Source organism: Balaenoptera ricei, chromosome 19 (genome assembly GCF_028023285.1).
Source record: "Balaenoptera ricei isolate mBalRic1 chromosome 19, mBalRic1.hap2, whole genome shotgun sequence".
Classification (NCBI taxonomy): Eukaryota; Metazoa; Chordata; class Mammalia; order Artiodactyla; family Balaenopteridae; genus Balaenoptera; species Balaenoptera ricei.
This window is the reverse complement of record NC_082657.1, coordinates 26788302-26806313: the sequence shown is the minus strand read 5'-3', so window position 1 is coordinate 26806313 and position 18012 is coordinate 26788302. Positions and strand designations below refer to the sequence as shown.

The 18012-nt window shown below is 42.3% G+C and overlaps 1 protein-coding gene and 1 pseudogene across 1 annotated transcript in view; one reads left to right on the top strand and one right to left on the bottom strand.

Annotated features, from left to right (window-relative positions):
- VPS35 (VPS35 retromer complex component) overlaps positions 1-7762 on the top strand; it is a 33648-nt gene extending 25886 nt beyond the window's left edge. Inside the window, exons 12-17 of the mRNA XM_059904802.1 lie at positions 32-187; positions 2073-2195; positions 4588-4767; positions 5276-5515; positions 6002-6145; positions 6792-7762. Of these exons, the coding sequence (XP_059760785.1) occupies positions 32-187; positions 2073-2195; positions 4588-4767; positions 5276-5515; positions 6002-6145; positions 6792-6971 (1023 nt within the window). The 3' untranslated portion in view covers positions 6972-7762. The remainder of the gene's footprint in view (positions 1-31; positions 188-2072; positions 2196-4587; positions 4768-5275; positions 5516-6001; positions 6146-6791) is intronic.
- An 863-nt stretch (positions 7763-8625) lies between these two features.
- On the bottom strand, positions 8626-16501 carry LOC132352947 (histamine H3 receptor-like; annotated as a pseudogene).
- Positions 16502-18012: the final 1511 nt, after the last annotated feature.

The window sequence follows — 18012 nt, the reverse complement described above, 5'->3', positions numbered from 1 at the left end:
CCCTAGTGGGTTTCTGTCTCCCATGATACAGGTGGATTCCATAATGAATTTGGTATCCACGTTGATTCAGGATCAGCCAGATCAACCTGTAGAAGACCCTGACCCAGAGGACTTTGCTGATGAGCAGAGCCTTGTGGGCAGATTCATTCATCTTCTACGGTCTGAGGACCCTGATCAGCAGTACTTGGTATGAGTTAACTCTTACTATACCCCTTCAACAACTTCTAGTGAAGTCATGTGTAGATGTGTCTCAAATGGTCTAATCCAGTTTGTGGTATTAAAAGGTTTTGAAAGAATTGAAACTGAATAAGAGATTAACTGAACTTTATGATTAAATGCATAATTGTTTGTAAACTTCTGGAGCTTATGAAGAACAAGTTGGTTGCTGTCATTTCTTTTGAAGACTTCTTAAGAATTGTAGAAAAACCTATCTTCCTTTAGTTGGGTGTCCAATAATCAGTCCATGTTCATTTTCTTTTTGAACTGTGTGTTGCTTTTAGAATTGTTCATTTGTTTTTCATAATAAACTTTTAAAGTATGAGTAAAATCCTTATATTCAACTGTGTATATGTTTCCAAGGTTTGCAAATAGAAGTTGTTTGTGTTTGCCACATGGAAAATGTGTGAAGACTTTAAAATTAAAATTGCCTTTTTCTTAACCCCCTTTTCCTGGCAAAAAACAATCAGATGAGATTCTCCCTTTCTTTATCCTTAGCCCTCAATAAACCTTTGTGAAATGAATAAAACATGTTGCCTGAGTAGGAGTATTGGTGACTGATACTGGACAATTTATGTTTATGAAAGGTAGCACATATGGCTGCCTAATTATCGTTTGGGCAAAGTAGTTTAACCATTGTTGGATGCGTGAGGCTAAGTGTTAGTAATGAAGAACACCTTTATTTGAGGATGAGTCCTGACTTTCTTCCTGTGTTGACTTTGTCATAGTTGACACTCTCGTACTCCTTCATAGCCATTGTGAAAAAAAAGCTGATTTCTGTTGGTAGTGCGATAGTCTTCGACTTGGCATAGTGTCAGATAATCTGTGCACTGTGTGTGATCTATACCTAGTGGCTGGCCCCATTGTTCAGATGTTTTAACTGATTTCCTTATGTTTCTGTGTCACATACACACATGGCCTATGTGTGTTTTCATTTTTTGTTGTATACCAAATGTAGTAGTTAGGAAGTATGCTTTCCACCTGTGGCCAGTTGGTTATGCCATGTACAGAAACACCTTTAAGGTGAGGACCATTAGCTGTGACTTACCCAAGGGGGAATGCATTCTCTTCCTATCCATCTATGATTGTCAGAGAAATTTATAAAACCTGAATATGTCACACACTGTGACACACATATTAAGTTATTTCATGAATTCTTGTGGTTTTTTTCTGAAACAACCAGACATTTGTTTCCTCATGGCTCTTTTTTAAAGTGTATTACCATTTCCCTTGACTTACATGGTCTTAATATTTTTCTGAAGTAGGAGGTGTGATATACCAGCAATATGCATATTTTTTGTATCCTAATAATAGCCAATATTTTGAGTACATGCCTTGTGTTAGTACTGGTAACACTTTACATCTGCTACTTGATCTTCCCAGCAACCCTAAGAGAAATATACTACCCCATTTTTCAAATGAAACTTACAGCTAAGAGAAGGTAAATACTAATGTGCCTATGGTCACACAGATAGTAAGTGTTAGAATCTACTTTTAAATGTATCTGTCTTCAGAGCCTGTGCTCTTTATCAACACAGTATACTTCTTACATGTGTATATGAACATGTATTTATATCTGCCCCTGACTAGCTGTGTAACTTTGGGCAAGTTATACAACCTCTTTGAACCTCAGTCTTCCCCATTTGTGAAATGGGGTTAGTATTTGTCTCTAGGGTGATTGTGATGACTCGGCAAGATAAGAAATGTAAAAGTATACCATGAAGTCTAGTATATCATATATATTCAAAAAATGGTAGCAATCATGATGATTAGAGCCCCCATTTAATTTTATAAATGATTAATTATAGTTTCTGTAATTACAGAAAAGATTAATGGGTTTTGTTTGTTTTGGTCAGATTTTAAACACAGCACGAAAACATTTTGGAGCTGGTGGAAATCAACGGATTCGCTTTACACTGCCACCTTTGGTATTTGCAGCTTACCAGCTGGCTTTTCGCTACAAAGAGAATTCTAAAGTGGTGGGTTTACTTTTAAGTATGTCACTAATTTTTTCCCTTTTTCCTCTGTGTATGTGTTTTAGTTTATCATTATAGAAAATTTCAAACATATACAAATAGATAATGGTGTAATAAAATCCCAGTTTCAATAACTCTCCATTCATTACTCATCCTGTGTAATACTTAAGTATCACTATTGACAATAGTGATGTTGGTAGATTACATACTAGATGAGGAATCACATAAAAAACACTTAGAAATGAAAGATTAAAACAGTTTAAATTTATGTTAGAAGTTTTTCCTGTGTCTAAAGATCACTTGTGAGACATCTATAAGTTTATTACAAAATGGCTCAGAATGCTTTAGTTTCTCAAGAACGATTTTATTTTCTTGGGAGTCTTTATGAAGTACTAATTCTGAAGTGATACAGTAATCTTACTCAGAAGTTGCAGTACATAACAAGTAAGGTCTAATTCACGTTAGCTTTGTGTAATGAAAGGGCCCAGCATTGCATAATTGCTGCTCTCTAAAAGCCTGTAATTGAGTAATTTTATGAGTTGTGTACATTTTTTAATGATCTTAGTCCTTTTACAAGCAGGATTATGGCTAAGTCTTCAGTGGTGTACTTTTGTAGAAAATATCCTAATCTGGGAGTTCCCTGGCGGTCCAGTGGTTAGGACTCTGTGCTTTCACTACCGGGGGCCTAGGTTGCATCCCTGATTGGGGAACTAAAATCCCACAAGCCTCACAGTGCAGCCAAAAAAAAAAAAAACCTAATCTAATGTACCTGAAAGCTGGACAGTCAGGTTTACATTAAGGAACAAACACCATAAACTTAATTTTCTAATAATGGAGAAACAAGGTATATTCAGTAGACTTACCAGTATGACATAGCATGCCTTTGGCCAGTTTTTATGAGGCCAGCCTCTCAAGTAGTTTCTTTTTCCCAGTATTTTATGGATAGATGTTTGTGAATGTAACAATAAAAAAAGCAACGAGCATTTACTTACTATGTGCTGTACACTGTGACAAGGAGTATAAACTTGGATTCTTGCATTTAGTCCTTGTAAAAGTCTGTGACTATTATCCTCTCTTAAAAGTGAAAAGAATCAATTGCATTAATAAGAAATTTGGATGGTCAAACATGGATAAAATATTTAACCTCACTACTAATTATGACAGTGAACCTTTTTAGAAATCAAACTGGTAAAGAAAGAAAAATAAGGTTCAGCAATGGCAGTGGTGTGATGAGAATTCATTCTCATCTAGTAATGGTGGGAATGTGAATTACTATAGTCTTTCTAGAAAACTCTGGCAGTGTGTAACTAGAGCCTTAAAAAATCCAGTATTTCCACTTCTAAGAATTTATACTAAAGAAAAAATTAAGGATTCAATAAAGCTTTGTGTTTATAGACCATTCGTTATGTTACATTTATTTCCAAAAGGAAGTAGTTAAGTAAATTATGCTATATCCAGTTTGTGGAATATTTTCTAGTGATTAAAATGATTTTAAGGGCTTCCCTGGTGACGCAGTGGTTGAGAATCTGCCTGCCAGTGCAGGGGACACGGGTTCGAGCCCTGGTCTGGGAAGATCCCACATGCCACGGAGCAGCTGGGCCCGTGAGCCACAATTACTGAGCCTGCGCATCTGGAGCCTGTGCTCCTCAACAAGAGAGGCCGCCATAATGAGAGGCCCGTGCACTGCGATGAAGAGTGGCCCCCGCTTGCCACAACTAGAGAAAGCCCTCGCACAGAAATGAAGACCCAACACAGCCATAAATAATAAATAAATAAAAATTAAAACAAAACAAAAAAACTCTTCCAACACTGGAAGTTTCTCTTAAAAACAAAAAAAATGATTTTAAATAACTTTAGTATCATGAGGAAAATTATGACAAAATAAGTGAAAGAAAAGAAGTTGAATACAAATTACATGCAGCATGAGCCCAATTTAACTCTTCAGTAAGTACTTTAAAGTAGAAAACCATACACAAAGGATCCCAGTTACATTATATTTGCATAGAAAAAAGAAAGGAAGACATTAATATTAGAATGTTATCAGTGATTATTGCTGGGTGGTAGATTTAGGGATGGTTTTAATTTTTAAAAAATTCTTTTGTGTATTTTCCTAATTTTGTCCAGTTTGGGAATATGTTGCTTTTTCTGATGCAAAAAAACAAATGCCAAGTATGTAAAAATTGCAAAGCCAGTGACCTCAAATGGATGTTTTGAGAAGACTTCCTGCTTGATTTCCTTGTGTACTCCACAGATGAGACAGAAGATAGCAGGAAAACTGTGAACTCAACTTTATCACTTTTCCTGTTTGTTCTATAGACATTTTATATAAAATGAATATTCTTAAGCAAGTTAATCTTGAACTTAAGGTAATTTAAACTATTTTTTCTTGTTTTAGGATGACAAATGGGAAAAGAAATGCCAGAAGATTTTTTCATTTGCTCACCAGACGATCAGTGCTTTGATCAAAGCAGAGCTGGCAGAATTACCCTTAAGACTTTTTCTTCAGGGGGCTCTAGCTGCTGGAGAAATTGGTTTTGAAAATCATGAAACAGTAGCATATGAATTTATGTCCCAGGTGTGATCTGCTCTCTTTCTGGGATGTTTAATCCATTTGCTCTGTTCAGTCACCTGTCTGTAGTTAATGGTGGTGGTGCACATGGATTTACTCTTCACTGAATTTATAACTACCCCTTTCTCACCATCTTGATGGGAAATACTATGCTTCTTAACACTATAGTTTTATTGACTGGTTTGGAGCAGGAAAATTGATCAGTTACTGGGTGCTAATGAGGTTGAAGATTTTCCAGTGGGTCATGGTAAAAACTGTTTCATGGGGGAAAATAATTCCATTGTTAATTCATTTTGGGAACCCTGGATTAAACAAAAGTTAAAACAAGTTTCTTTGTTGCAACTTGTCAGCATCTTTGTCTTGTGCCTCTCCAAGCGAGGGCACTGCATATTCTGATCTGAACCATATTCTGATCTGAATGACTCACAGGATGGGGCTTTGATGGGAAATACTTTGGAAAATGCTCTAGTAGATGGTTGGTCCCTAAAGGTCACTTCTGCTTTGTGTGTACCAGGCATTTTCTCTGTATGAAGATGAAATCAGTGATTCCAAAGCACAGCTGGCTGCCATCACCTTGATCATTGGTACTTTTGAGAGGATGAAGTGCTTCAGTGAAGAAAATCATGAACCCTTGAGGACTCAGTGTGCTCTTGCTGCATCCAAACTTCTGAAGAAACCTGATCAGGGCCGAGCTGTGAGCACCTGTGCACATCTCTTCTGGTCTGGCAGAAACACAGACAAAAATGGGGAGGAGGTAAGGTGGGAGGTCATTCCTAACCAACAGTGTTAGAGGAGAGGGGATCATTGATAGGGAACAGCTGCTGGGGCCTTTTGCCTTGGAGGTGAAACATGTGCAGTGCTTGGAAACCTGACAAAGAATATTGCTTTGTTTTGTTACAAGAAACGAAATGGACAGTAACACATAGAGAGTTACATCCTGTGGTGAAGCCTCCACTTTGAGGATTTTGTAACACAGCAAGTTTGTACCACCATCTTTAAAAAATATACAAAATACGTAAATATCAAACATTTAGCATATATATAAAACAAATAATATATTTGTTTTAAAATATAGCTGTGTACTTTAAAAAATGAAGAGGATTTAAATTGATTTTGTCCTTTTAAAATATGAAAGAGCCACTGTAGTGTGTTTATTTCTTCGTGTGAAATGGGATATTTGTGATTCATTAGTCTCTTTAATACTCCCTCTTTAATACTCCCCTCACTCCCTTTATTCTAGCTTCACGGAGGCAAGAGGGTAATGGAATGCCTAAAGAAAGCTCTAAAAATAGCAAATCAGTGCATGGACCCCTCTCTACAAGTGCAACTTTTTATAGAAATTCTGAACAGATATATCTATTTTTATGAAAAGGAAAATGATGCGGTAAGTGAATAATAAATTGTTGTTAGTGAACTAATTATTTTCCTTTCCTACTCTTAGATTTGATACATACAAAAGTTTATCATCCTCATACTTTTCTTTTTTGTTTACAAGGATCAGAGTTTGGAGAATCTACCTAGTGGTCTCTTTGATTCTCTAAAATTCTTCTCTGTCTATATAGATGCATCTTACAGAAGAGCTCATTATGTGCAAGAAAATTCTTATCTCTTTTGTTTATGAATATTTTATAAAATAGTCACTCTCTGTTTAAAAAATAAAAAATAATTTATAAATGCTGAATAGTAGGCTGATTTGTCATCCCATACAAGTGTAGAATAATTCCCAAATAAAGGATGGATCAATATTTGTAGGTTAAATAAAATTTTGCTTTTGTTCTTTTACTGGTTTATGATTTTCTGTATTTTCATTAAGTTTCTTTTTTTTTGGTTGTCGTCGTTGTTGTTTTGGATGAATGGCCAATAGTTGTGGCTCAAACCAGGAATCATGTTCTTATCTCTGTTTTTTTTCTTTCTCTTTTTTCATAATCTGATAACTGCTGAGAGTAACAAGCTCCTCAAAACACTTTTATTAAATTACGTTTTTTTTGTGTGTGTGGTACATGCTTGATGGTGAAATTGTTCTTTTGTAGGTCACGATTCAGGTTTTGAATCAGCTTATCCAAAAGATTCGAGAAGACCTCCCAAATCTTGAGTCCAGTGAAGAAACAGAACAGATTAACAAACATTTTCATAACACACTGGAGCATTTGCGCTTGAGGCGGGAATCACCGGAATCTGAGGGGCCAATTTACGAGGGTCTCATCCTTTAGAAAGGAGCCCGGCTCACCATGCTCCTTTCCATGTACATCCAGTAAGGGTTTTATTATACTAGGCTTCCCTTCCATAGATTGTGCCTTTCAGAAATGCTGAGGTAGGTTTCCCATTTCTTACCTGTGGTGTGTTTTACCCAGTACCTCCAGACACTCACCTTCAAGACCTTAATAAAATTATTCACTTCATAAGTGTTCAGGTCTGTCTGATCACCCTAAGTAGCATGATTGATCTGCTATTTTAAATTCCTGCGATCTGTTTAAAAAAAACAAACAAAAAAAGCCAAAAAAACCCCACTTATCTCTGTGACTAATGAAGCTCTCCTTCCTTTTTTTCTGTTTTGTTTCATTGTTGAGTGTGTAATTTCCTTCATTACTTGGGAGTACTAATCAGAAAGTGTCTGTCTCTCTGTTCTGAGATTAATTTAGAGGAAAGGAATACTGTTTGTGAAATTCAGCTTGGGCTTCTCCTGAAATGCAAGATAAGGCCATGTGTAATATTTTCCCTAAAATTAGAGTATATTAATGCATGTTTGAGAATTTTAAAGCACCATGGTCTAAACCAGAAGCTATATTTTGCATATTTGGACTCAGCCATCCATTAAGAACTTAGGTTGTCCTCTGGACGTATTTATCAAAATAATTTTGTTCTAAATAGTATAAAATAGAAAATTTGTGATCTATATAATTTATGTATAACCTTCATTGTTGTAAATTTAGGGGGAAATGCATCATACAATTATGATTTTTTTTTTTTTCCACCAGTGAAACAATAAAAGTTGCTATTAACAGTTTTGGACCTTTATCCTTTCATACTACCTTGATTCATAAAAGGAACTAGTAGAATGTGTATGGAGTTTATTGTACATTCTCACGTTCACAACACTCACTTGTTCAACAGTTCACTTGTTTTAAACACTTATTGAGCAAGGCACCATCTACTCTTTTAGTCATATTTACTCATTTGCTTTCTTCAGCCTTACTCTGCTTTCCTAGGCATGATACCTCCACATAAACTCCCAAAAGGCTCCCACCTATATTAGTTATCTATTGTGTGACAAATTATCCCAAAACTTAGTGTCTTAAAGCAAACGTTTATCTCACAGTTCTCTGGATCAGCAATTTGGGAGCAGTTTAGCTGGGAATAAAATGGATTGATAGGATAGTGTGTGCAAATTTGGTAAAATTACATAAGCTTGAGCCACAATGATTTTAAGCCTTAAATAGGATACATCCACAGGAGATGGGTGTCACAAACCCCTTTTTGTCAACTATTTTTACCTTCCTACACATCCCCTGGACCAATGATTTTCAAGCTTTATCAAGCATACAAATCACATGGGAGTCTTGGTAAAATGCAGAGTCTGGAATTCACCAGGTCTGGGGTGGGGCCCAAGAGTGTACATTTTGAATAAACCCCCAGGTACCCCTCCCCCCCCATATTGCCAGTCCAGGGACCACACTTTGAATAACAAAGCCCTAGATGGAAATTCCATAGACATTTTTTAAAAATAAATTTTATTTATTTATTTATTTATTTTTGGCTGCATTGGGTCCTCGCTGCTGCGCATGGGCCCTCCCTAGTTGCTGTGAGTGGGGGCCATTCCTCGCTGTGGTGCACGGGCTTCTCGTTGCGGAGCACGGGCTCCAGACGCGCAGGCCTCAGTATTTGCGGCACTTGGGCTCAGTTGTGGCACATGGGCTTAGTTGCTCTGCGGCATGTGGGAATCTTCCCGGACCAGGGATGGAACCTATGTCCCCTGCGTTGGCAGGCGGATTCCCAACCACTATGCTACCAGGGAAGTCCCCATAGACAACATTTTAACAGTACTTGGAATAACTTATTTTGCTTGTTTCTTAGATGGTTCTCACGTTTCCTTGTGGTAAACACTAAGAAGGGGGTGACAGTGGCCTAGAGAAGTGTTTGTGACTGTCTATCCTTTGTGGAGTATAAGGGGCTTAGGCAATCCAGTACAGGAGGCATTTCTGTCATGTGTACTATATGACAGTGGATCTTGGCTTTTCCAGGGCACAGCAATTTGATGAACACTTTTCGGAAACTCAAGTGTTACAGCGAGTCAGTACAGAATAGAGTTAGCTGAAATCAGCTAGAGGAGCCAGAAGGACATCTCATAGAGTAGTGGACATCAATCCCATGACAGGCAGCTCAGAGGATCATGAGCAAAATGTAGGGGGCCTAGCACAGGCCAAACACACACACACACACATAATGATGGCCAGCGACTTGGCCGCTCACTCACCCTGGGAGAGCTGCAGGTGGCCAGCCACAGCGCGGGAGAGGTCTAGCTGCCTCCGGGCACTGCAGATCCTCTCACTGGCCCTGTAGTGGTTCTGTCACCAGCGTGCTTGCAGAGGCAGTAAATCTTGAATCCCAGGGACATCCAAGGAAAGACTCAGGTCTCTCCTCCTGCTGCCCCTCCTCTCAGCTGGCTTAAGAAATATGTGTTCTTTTTTTCTCCCCTGGAAGATCATCTCCACGTTGTCTTGGCTGGGGGCAGTGTTGTCACTCCGCAGGTAGGTACACTTCTGAATGTTGATACAGATGCTCAAGATGAAGGAAGTGACGCTGAAGGGGGTGAAGAATTTGATGATGGAGGTCATCATCAGGAAGTACCAGTTATTGAAGAGCTCAGCATAGCACTCCCCACGAGACAGGCTGCTCCCTTGGCTGCATCCTCCCAGCTGATGATGGCAGGCCCACAGAGGAGGAACGCTGTGACCCATGCCGGCATCATCTTGAAGATGGTCTTCCTGGTCATGCCTTTCTGAGCCCTGTTAAGTAACCTATAGGGAAACAGCAGGGGCCACCAAGAGGGATGGTTGAGGCATCTTCACCCACTCAGGCTGATATGGCATGGTGTCAACAATGAGGCTGAGTATTAGTTGTTAAGACAGCCAGTGAGTGGGCACTGGGTGGGTTCTATTTCCATACCAGCCAACTCTTCCCCAGGTGTACTATGCCACTCTAGGTAGCCTCCTTGCAGTGGGTGAAGTGCTCCCTTCCTGTGAAGAAAGCTAATGGTCTGTCCCTTTGGATGTTAGTGGTATTCTTTCATGTATGAAAGCAAACTTCTTCAACACCTCCCAGAACATATATGCATTATACACATAATTCACTCAACAATCACGTGTGGAACAGCACTGTGTTATACCAAGCTTCCTCTTCCAACTTTAAGTACATCCTGTAACTTTATGTGCTCATTCAGTATTTTTACTCTTGACCAATTCAGTCCCCACTATAGTTCCTGTAGTTGGCACTAAGTCACAGTGGCTAAGAGCAGAGGCTCTGTCAACTCAGGTGGCTTGGATTCAAGTGCCTGGTACCACTTAGCTAGCTGTTTGTTCTAGGCAACAAACTTAACCTCTGTGTCCTCGGTTTCTTCATGTGTAAACTGGGATGCTTTAACCACAGGGTTGGCATGACCTGACGTATATCTAGCTCATGTAAAGTTCTTAGAACAGTGTCTGACTTAAAATAAGCCCTCAAATGCTGGCTATCATTATTACTGGGTATAAAAATATCTGTATAAAAGAATGAAACAAAACTTCTTGCTCTTTTTTCCACCTGTATCTTTGGTGTGTGGAAAAAGTTCTGAGATGGTGAGATAACTAGAGAAATTAAAGGCTCTCTGAAGATTTGGGAGATGGACATTTCCCCCCAGCTGGGCTGCCATTCTGTAGACCCTTTCAGAGTATGTCACTGAAAGAAAACACCTGCTCTTCACCCGGGCCAATGCAGAATATTTAATACTGGTAATCAGGTGATTTCACCGATATGCCTGCAATGTACTCAAAGCCTTTAATTCTGAGCAAAGGAAACCTAATTGCCAAGGGAGAATCCAAGCAATGCTTACTCTGAGCTCCTAGAAATTTAGAAAGTGCCACTTTAAGCCACGTTGGTACTTAGGAAATGATTTTGGTTAAATACTGTAGGAATATAAGAAACAGTATTAGGGACGGGAGACAAGGATGAGCAGGGCTGGAGCTGTGATGAAAGGCAATGGGTCTCACCCACAGCTGTATCTCAATCACTTGAAGACATTAAAAAAAAAAAAAAAAAAGCCAAACCTGGGCTCCTCTCCACACCAATTAAATCTCAATAGGTATTTTTAAAAAAAGCTTCCCAAGTGGGTTCAGAACTGCAGCTGAAACTGAAACAAATTGTGTGGAGTCCCACAGAGTTTACTTCTGAGAAGAGCCCAAACCTTGTTGCTATTTTCTAATTTTTCAATAGTGAACATAGGTTACTTGTACAAAAGATGAAAGGAATTTTTTAAATCAAAGGAAAGTTACTCTTTTCACTTCTGGTTTTTTCCTCTGTCTCATTTAAGGCTTGTCTCTGCCCCTGCTGATTAATTTCTTTGGGTCTTATTATCCCCAACTACACAAGGAAGGGTAAGAAACTTTAGTTTCTACTTATCTTACGGAGAGGTGAGGGCCAAATGAACTAGTTATCATAGAGGTTAGAGCCATAGGGCTTTCGACCCCCCACTTTTCTCATATGAGAAATGACTCACAGAGGTGCTGTGATGGGCTGTGGTCACACAATGTGTGAGTGGCTAAATCAAGACTGGAACCCAGATCTCCTGACTCCCTGAGCCAGCATAAAAGGACCCCTGTGAGTGATCCGTCCCTTGTGATCGCTCGGGCAAACCCTGCCCACTGCTGTCAGCCCTGGAAATGCAGAGGTAGTCCCCTGTTCAGAAGCAGGGACCCTTCCCACCCTGCACTGTCCTGGGGGAGGCAGCCATGAACTCTTACCAGGGAAGGCAAGAAGCCACTGGCACCCACATCACCTTTCCACTGGGCTGGAATTGTTACCAGGTCCAAGCTCGCTCTGCTCTTTGCACGACAGGCCAATACATCGGAGACAAGGTGTTGAGGCAAGGAGCACAACTTTATTCAGAAAGCCAGCAGACCAAGAAGAGGGTAGACTAGTGTCTCAAAATAACCATGTTATTGGGGACTGGATGCCAGTTTCTTTTATAGAATCAGAGAGGGAAGTAAAGTAAAAATGCAGAATAGAGAGGGAGAGGTGGGGAGGAAGTAAAGTAAAAAGGGCCATCAGTCTTGCAGAACATCTCCAGGAATGACCAGCCCCGGGGAGGGGATGTGTTAATTTCTTCTTTCTTGGAGCCATTCACAGGTGGGTAGGGTTCCCTGAGGCAGGCCATTATGTATGATTATAACAAAAACAACGAAAAGCAAAGGCTAAAGTCAAAGAAGCAGATCCAACATGGAGTCAAAATTGGCTCTTCCCTGTTACAGAATATGGATCTTATTTCCAGTTGAGGTTATGTTTACATTAATCAGCAAATAGGTCTAGCACCATTCCAGACACTGGGAATACATCACCGAACAAGACAGGCCTCTGCCGCCTTAGAACTTGGGTTCTAGGAGGAGACAGACACAGACCCAGAATATAGTGTCAGGTGGTAAGCATGAGTATAGCAGGGAAAGGGGACTGGAGAGGGCCAGAGCTGCTCTGTCATGGGTGACCCAAGGAAGGCCTCTCCGAGGGGGGTGACCGTGGAGCAGAGGCCTGGAGGAACTCAGGGTGAGCCTACGCACAGAGTGAGAACACTGGGTGGAAAGATAAAGGTGCCTTAATAGGACCTTAGATTTGCATCCCATTCCGGACCCTATCACGAACAACCACAACACCTATGGTATACTGTATAATGATAAAAATCCTGTGAAAGGCACAATTTATATTGCATTGTGACTGTTTTATTTGTTAAATGTAAGTATTTAAAACAGATCACAATATTTGTAACCTGGATTTGGCATTTCTCTTTTTCTTTCCCTTTTGAAGATATGAGGTCCTGAAAACGTACGGAAGTGGCGCGGTGCCTTCTCTCCAGCCCTAGCCGGCAACTCCAAACCAAACCCAGCTGTGTTCCCCGCCGCCCCCCACGCCCAGGGGTTTGTGTCGTCCCTCTGCCCTCTTCACCGCCTGGTGACGGAGATGAACCTGTTGTAGCTGATAAGGACTGCGTCGAAGGCCGAGGCGGTGCACACCAGGTAATCCGTCACCAGCCACAATTAACGGGCTCCCCCCGAACCTCCCCTCCCGGGTCAGGACTTAGGGGATGCGCAGCGGGATTCAGAAGCCGCCTGCGGACGCAGGGGGCTGCGGAGGGGGCCCGCCCGGCTGCCCGCTCCTGCCGGGACGCGGATGCTCCGCGCGCCCCAACTCCCAGGGGAGACCTCCGAGCGCAGGGACCCCTCTCCAGGGCTGCTCCGGGGCCGCACTCACCCACCAGCAGGTCGGCCACGGCCAAGTTGAGGAAGAAGTTGCGGCGGGAGCGCAGGCTGCGGTCCTCGGCCAAGGCCGCCACGACCTGCGTTGTTGCCCCCCAGCACGGCCACCGACGCCGAGAAGTGGCCAGCGTGCAGCCCGGTGCAGCCCCCGACCCGGCCCCGGCCCCGGGGCGCACACGTTGCTCGAAGCGCTGGGCTCCGTGAGGTCCGTGGCAGGGAGGCCGCGGGGCCGGAGACGGGAGCCTGTGAAAGGATGCACTGGCCCTCGGTGAGCTAGGGGAGCAGAGGAGAAAGTACGGCGGAGGGGCGGGCCGGGCGGCGGCGGGGCGGGGCGGGGCGGGCCGGGCGGCGGCGGGGCGGGGCGGGGCGGGGCGGGGCGGGGCGGGGAGGCGGCGGGGCGGGGCGGGGAGGCGGCGGGGCGGGGAGGCGGCGGGGCGGGCCGACTCCAGGCGCCCAGGGCTGGCTCCCCGCTGCGCTGGCGGGAGAAAGAGGTCTGGGTGCTCTGCTACCACTCAGCTGTCCTGGAGTCTTCGGAGCAAATCGTTATTATTTTTCCGAAGAGGAATAGTTTTGTTTTACTTCCATCATAAAAGTAATACGTGCACTTGTTAAAAAAATAGAGAAGGGCGTAAAGTAGAAGTAAAATTTCCTACCATAGCTCCTCCCAGAGATACTGTGGACTTAAAAAATATTCACAACCCTAAAGATGAGAGTTATGTTTTACTCAGCAGAAATTTTTAGGACTTCAAGCCCGGGAGGCAGCATCTCAAGAAAGCCTGAGAGAATTGCTCCGAGGAGGCGAGGGGGAAGCCAGGTTATACAGAAGTTTTGCAACAAAGGGCAGGTGGTTGGGAACATCAAAAGATTATTTTAAATTAAAAAAAACCCCAGATACCCCAAGTTAAGGAATTTAGCGCTTTTCTGTGTATGGGAAGATGCTACAGTCTGGGCTCACTGAAATCATTCCTTTGATATGCACCTCACATATCTGGGGCCAGTATCCTGTATTTTCCCCGTCCTAAGTTTCCTCAGGGCTCACAGTAGGGAGTAGTTGCAGTCTGATACCTGCTAGATGGCAGGTATTCTTTCCTTCGTGAGTTCCCTCAGGACTCAAATTGGAGGGCTGCAACTGCTGACGACCCTGACATCCTTTGTTTACTGATAAGGCAGGAAATACTCCATTTCTCAATACCCACTTTGAATATTTTGGTTAAATCCTTCTGAAACCGTGCACCTCAGATTGGGACTTGAACCCACGTGCCAGGACTCAAACCCAGCCTAAACCCAGGTTGGGACTTGAACCCACACAGCTGGGACTCGAACCTAGCCAAGACCCTGATTGGGACTTGAACCCACGGCGGCCGGGACCTGAAACTGGCCGAAACTCAGACTGGGACTTAAAACCCATGCGGCTGGGACTTGAACCCGGCCAAAACCCAGTCTTCCCCTGGTTTCAGGACTTAATGAAGCTCAGGTTCTTGATGTTCTTCTCATTGCAGAAAGAGACAAAGTGATAGGTAAGAAGTGGATTTATTTAGAGAGAAAAACACTCCACAGACAGAGTGTGAACCATCTCAGAAGGTGAGAAAGGCACCAGGGTATGGAGTTGTCAGTTTTTATAGGGGTGGGTAATTTCATAGGCTAATGAGTGGGAGGAGTATTCCAGCTATTTCAGGAAGGGGCGGGGATTTCAGGAATTGGGCCACTACCCACTTTTTGATCCTTATGGTCGGTCTTGGAACTGTCATGGCGCCTGCAGGTGTGTCATTTAGCTTGCTGATGTGTTACAGTGAGCCTATACCGAGACTCAAGGTTTAGTGGAAGTTGACTTTTCCGCCATCTTGGACCCATTTGGTTTTAATCAGTTTATGTCATGTCCGCAGGCTATGTCATTCTTTCAAAGTTTGTGCCCTGCTTCCTTCCCTCCTGTTTCACTTCCAGACTTCAGACCCTTCCCCGCCAACTCTTCTCTCCCCTACGGAACTAGACAGACAGGAAAAAAAAAAAAAAACACATTAGATCTAAAAAAACACAAATGGGGTTCAGCTGTCCTAAAGTTGTATAACCTGCTTTTCTCCCTGAGAAAATCTGGACATTTTGCCACATCCGTATGAAATACGGATCACCATCATCATCTTTAATGCCTCCATCATTTTTCCATTGTATGGAAGAGCATATTTGACCGATCTGTTGATGGACAACTAACAGCTGTTTCTGAGTTTTGTTTGGTTTTGTTTGTGTACCTTTGCTCGCCTGTCTGAAAAGTTCTTCATGAGAAATTAATGGAAGTAGGATTGTTGGGACAAAGGGAACACACAGTTACTATTTTATGACATGCTGCCAGGTTGCCATCCAGAAAAGTTGTTCTAATTTACAACTGAACCAGCCACTTAAATTTTCACAGTGGGTAGTGATGGTGTGGGGTGTTAGTTGGTTTCCCAGAGCCCCTTACCTCTCAGCCTGGCCCTTTGTTTCTCTAGCATAGAAAGTCCTTCCCTGTGGGGAACTGGCTCAGAGTGAACCACCTGTCAGGACCACAGAATTGGGATGGGGGAGAGAGAGCTTTTTCCCCAGACGGAGGGGGAGGAGGTTACACTGGTGGGAGGTTGCACCTTAACATGCTTGTCTCCTAGGTTGTGGCAGAATCTTCCAGGTAGCTCCAATGTGGTTTGGGGTATGTGGGGTGGGGGGAGGGAGCCATGTGAATTACACAGATGTATATAGCTGCTTTATCTGTCCTGTTATTTGTCTTTTTCAGACCAGTTTGCTCCAGTGATGGGAAAAGTGACCCAGTGTCATGGGTGCATATTCTTGGAACACAGAGCAGGACCTGCCCGGCCTTTGGGGATCATTTTGCACAGTGACTCTCAAACTTTTTGAACCACAACTCACCTAGGAAATACTTTTTACATTATAACCCAGTGTATACACACACACACATGCCCGCTGCACACGTGTACATGTACACATGTATCAGTGAAGAAAAAGTGTGATGAAAACAGTAATTGCCCTTAGTATGCTGCATTCTGATACTTTTGGTTCTAGCCTATGTTTTATTATTAGTTTTTAATGCTGGTCTTGACCCACTACATTTATTTCATGATCCTCAACTGACACTTAGCCTGCATTTGAGAAGCAGTAATCTAGTTGAACCCACTCATTTTACATGTGGGGAAACAGGTCAGAATGAGAACTCACCTGAGGGCATGCAGGGAGTCAGGGTAGAAGAGAGCTAGGACTGGCATCTCCTGGCTACATGCTGATGCTGGCAGACATGGCCAGTCAGGAGATGACTGTCTTTCTCTTGCTGACAATGATGCTTTTAGGGCTGGAAATAAAACTCTGATAATTGAGGAAGGAAAAAGCAAGCCAGTGTTTATCTCCTTTCTTGTCCACTGGTTGCCTCTCCATTTGCTGAAAAGATACTTTGGAGCTAACGGAAATGACACTTGCATCTGGTTGGTGGGCCCCTCTCCCATCAACCAGGAGCTGAGGGTGTCCCATCTAGGCCAGCCTCACCAGGAAAGGTGATGGCAGGTCAGGTAGAGGATACAGGTAGTTCTGTTGTCTGTGTGTAGGAAGACAGGAGAATGGGTCTGGCAGACATACACCTCTCCCTCCCCATCAGCTATTGAGTGGCTGGGGACCAAGCTTAAGAGTCAGTTCCTGTTTGTTATGTATGTATGCTGTGTTAGTTTCAGCACCCAGAGCCTCAGGGATGGGGCTGATGCAAAGAGCCCCTGGTTGACACAGATGCTCCAGTGGGCCTGGAAGGTAGAGTATCCAGCCAGAAGATAATTCTTGAGCTTTGTCTTAGTCAGTTCAGTCTACTATAACAGAATACCATAGGTTGGACAGTTTAAACAACAAATTTTTCACATTTCTGGAGGCTGGGAAGTCCAACATTAAGGGGCTGGTGAGGGCACACTTCCTGGTTTGCAGATGGTAGTCTTCTTCTTGTATCTTCACATGGTGGAGAGAGAAAGACATCCTGTGTCTTCCTCTTTTTTTTTTTATCATCTTTAATTTCTTTCATCAGTGTCTTATAGTTTTCTGCATAAAGGTCTTTTGTCTCCCTAAGTAGGTTTATTCTGAGATATTTTATTCTTTTTGTTGCAGTGGTAAATGGGAGTGTTTCCTTAATTTCTCTTTCAGATTTTTCATCATTAGTGTATAGGAGTGCAAGAGATTTCTGTGCATTAATTTTGTATCCTGTAACTTTATCAAATTCATTAATTAGCTCTAGTAGTTTTCTGGTGGCATCTTTAGGATTCTCTATGTATAGTATCATGTCATATGCAAACAGTGACAGTTTTACTTCATCTTTTCCAATTTGTATTCCTTTTATTTCTTTTTCTTCTCTGATTGCTGTGGCTAGGACTTCCAAAACTATGTTGAATAGTAGTGGTGAGAGTGGACATCATTGTCTTGTTCCTGGTCTTAGAGGAAATGCTTTCAGTTTTTCACCATTGAGAATGATGTTTGCTGTGGGTTTGTCATATATGACCTTTATTATGTTGAGGTATGTTCCCTCTGTGCCCACGTTCTGGAAAGTTTTTATCATAAATGGGTGTTGAATTTTGTCAAAGGTTTTTCTGCATCTATTGAGATGATTATGTGGTTTTTATTCTTCAATTTGTTAATATGGTGTATCATATTGATTGATTTGCATATGTTGAAGAATCCTTGCATCCCTGGGATAAATCCCAGTTGATCATGGTGTATGATCCTTTTAATGTGTTGTTGGATTCTGTTT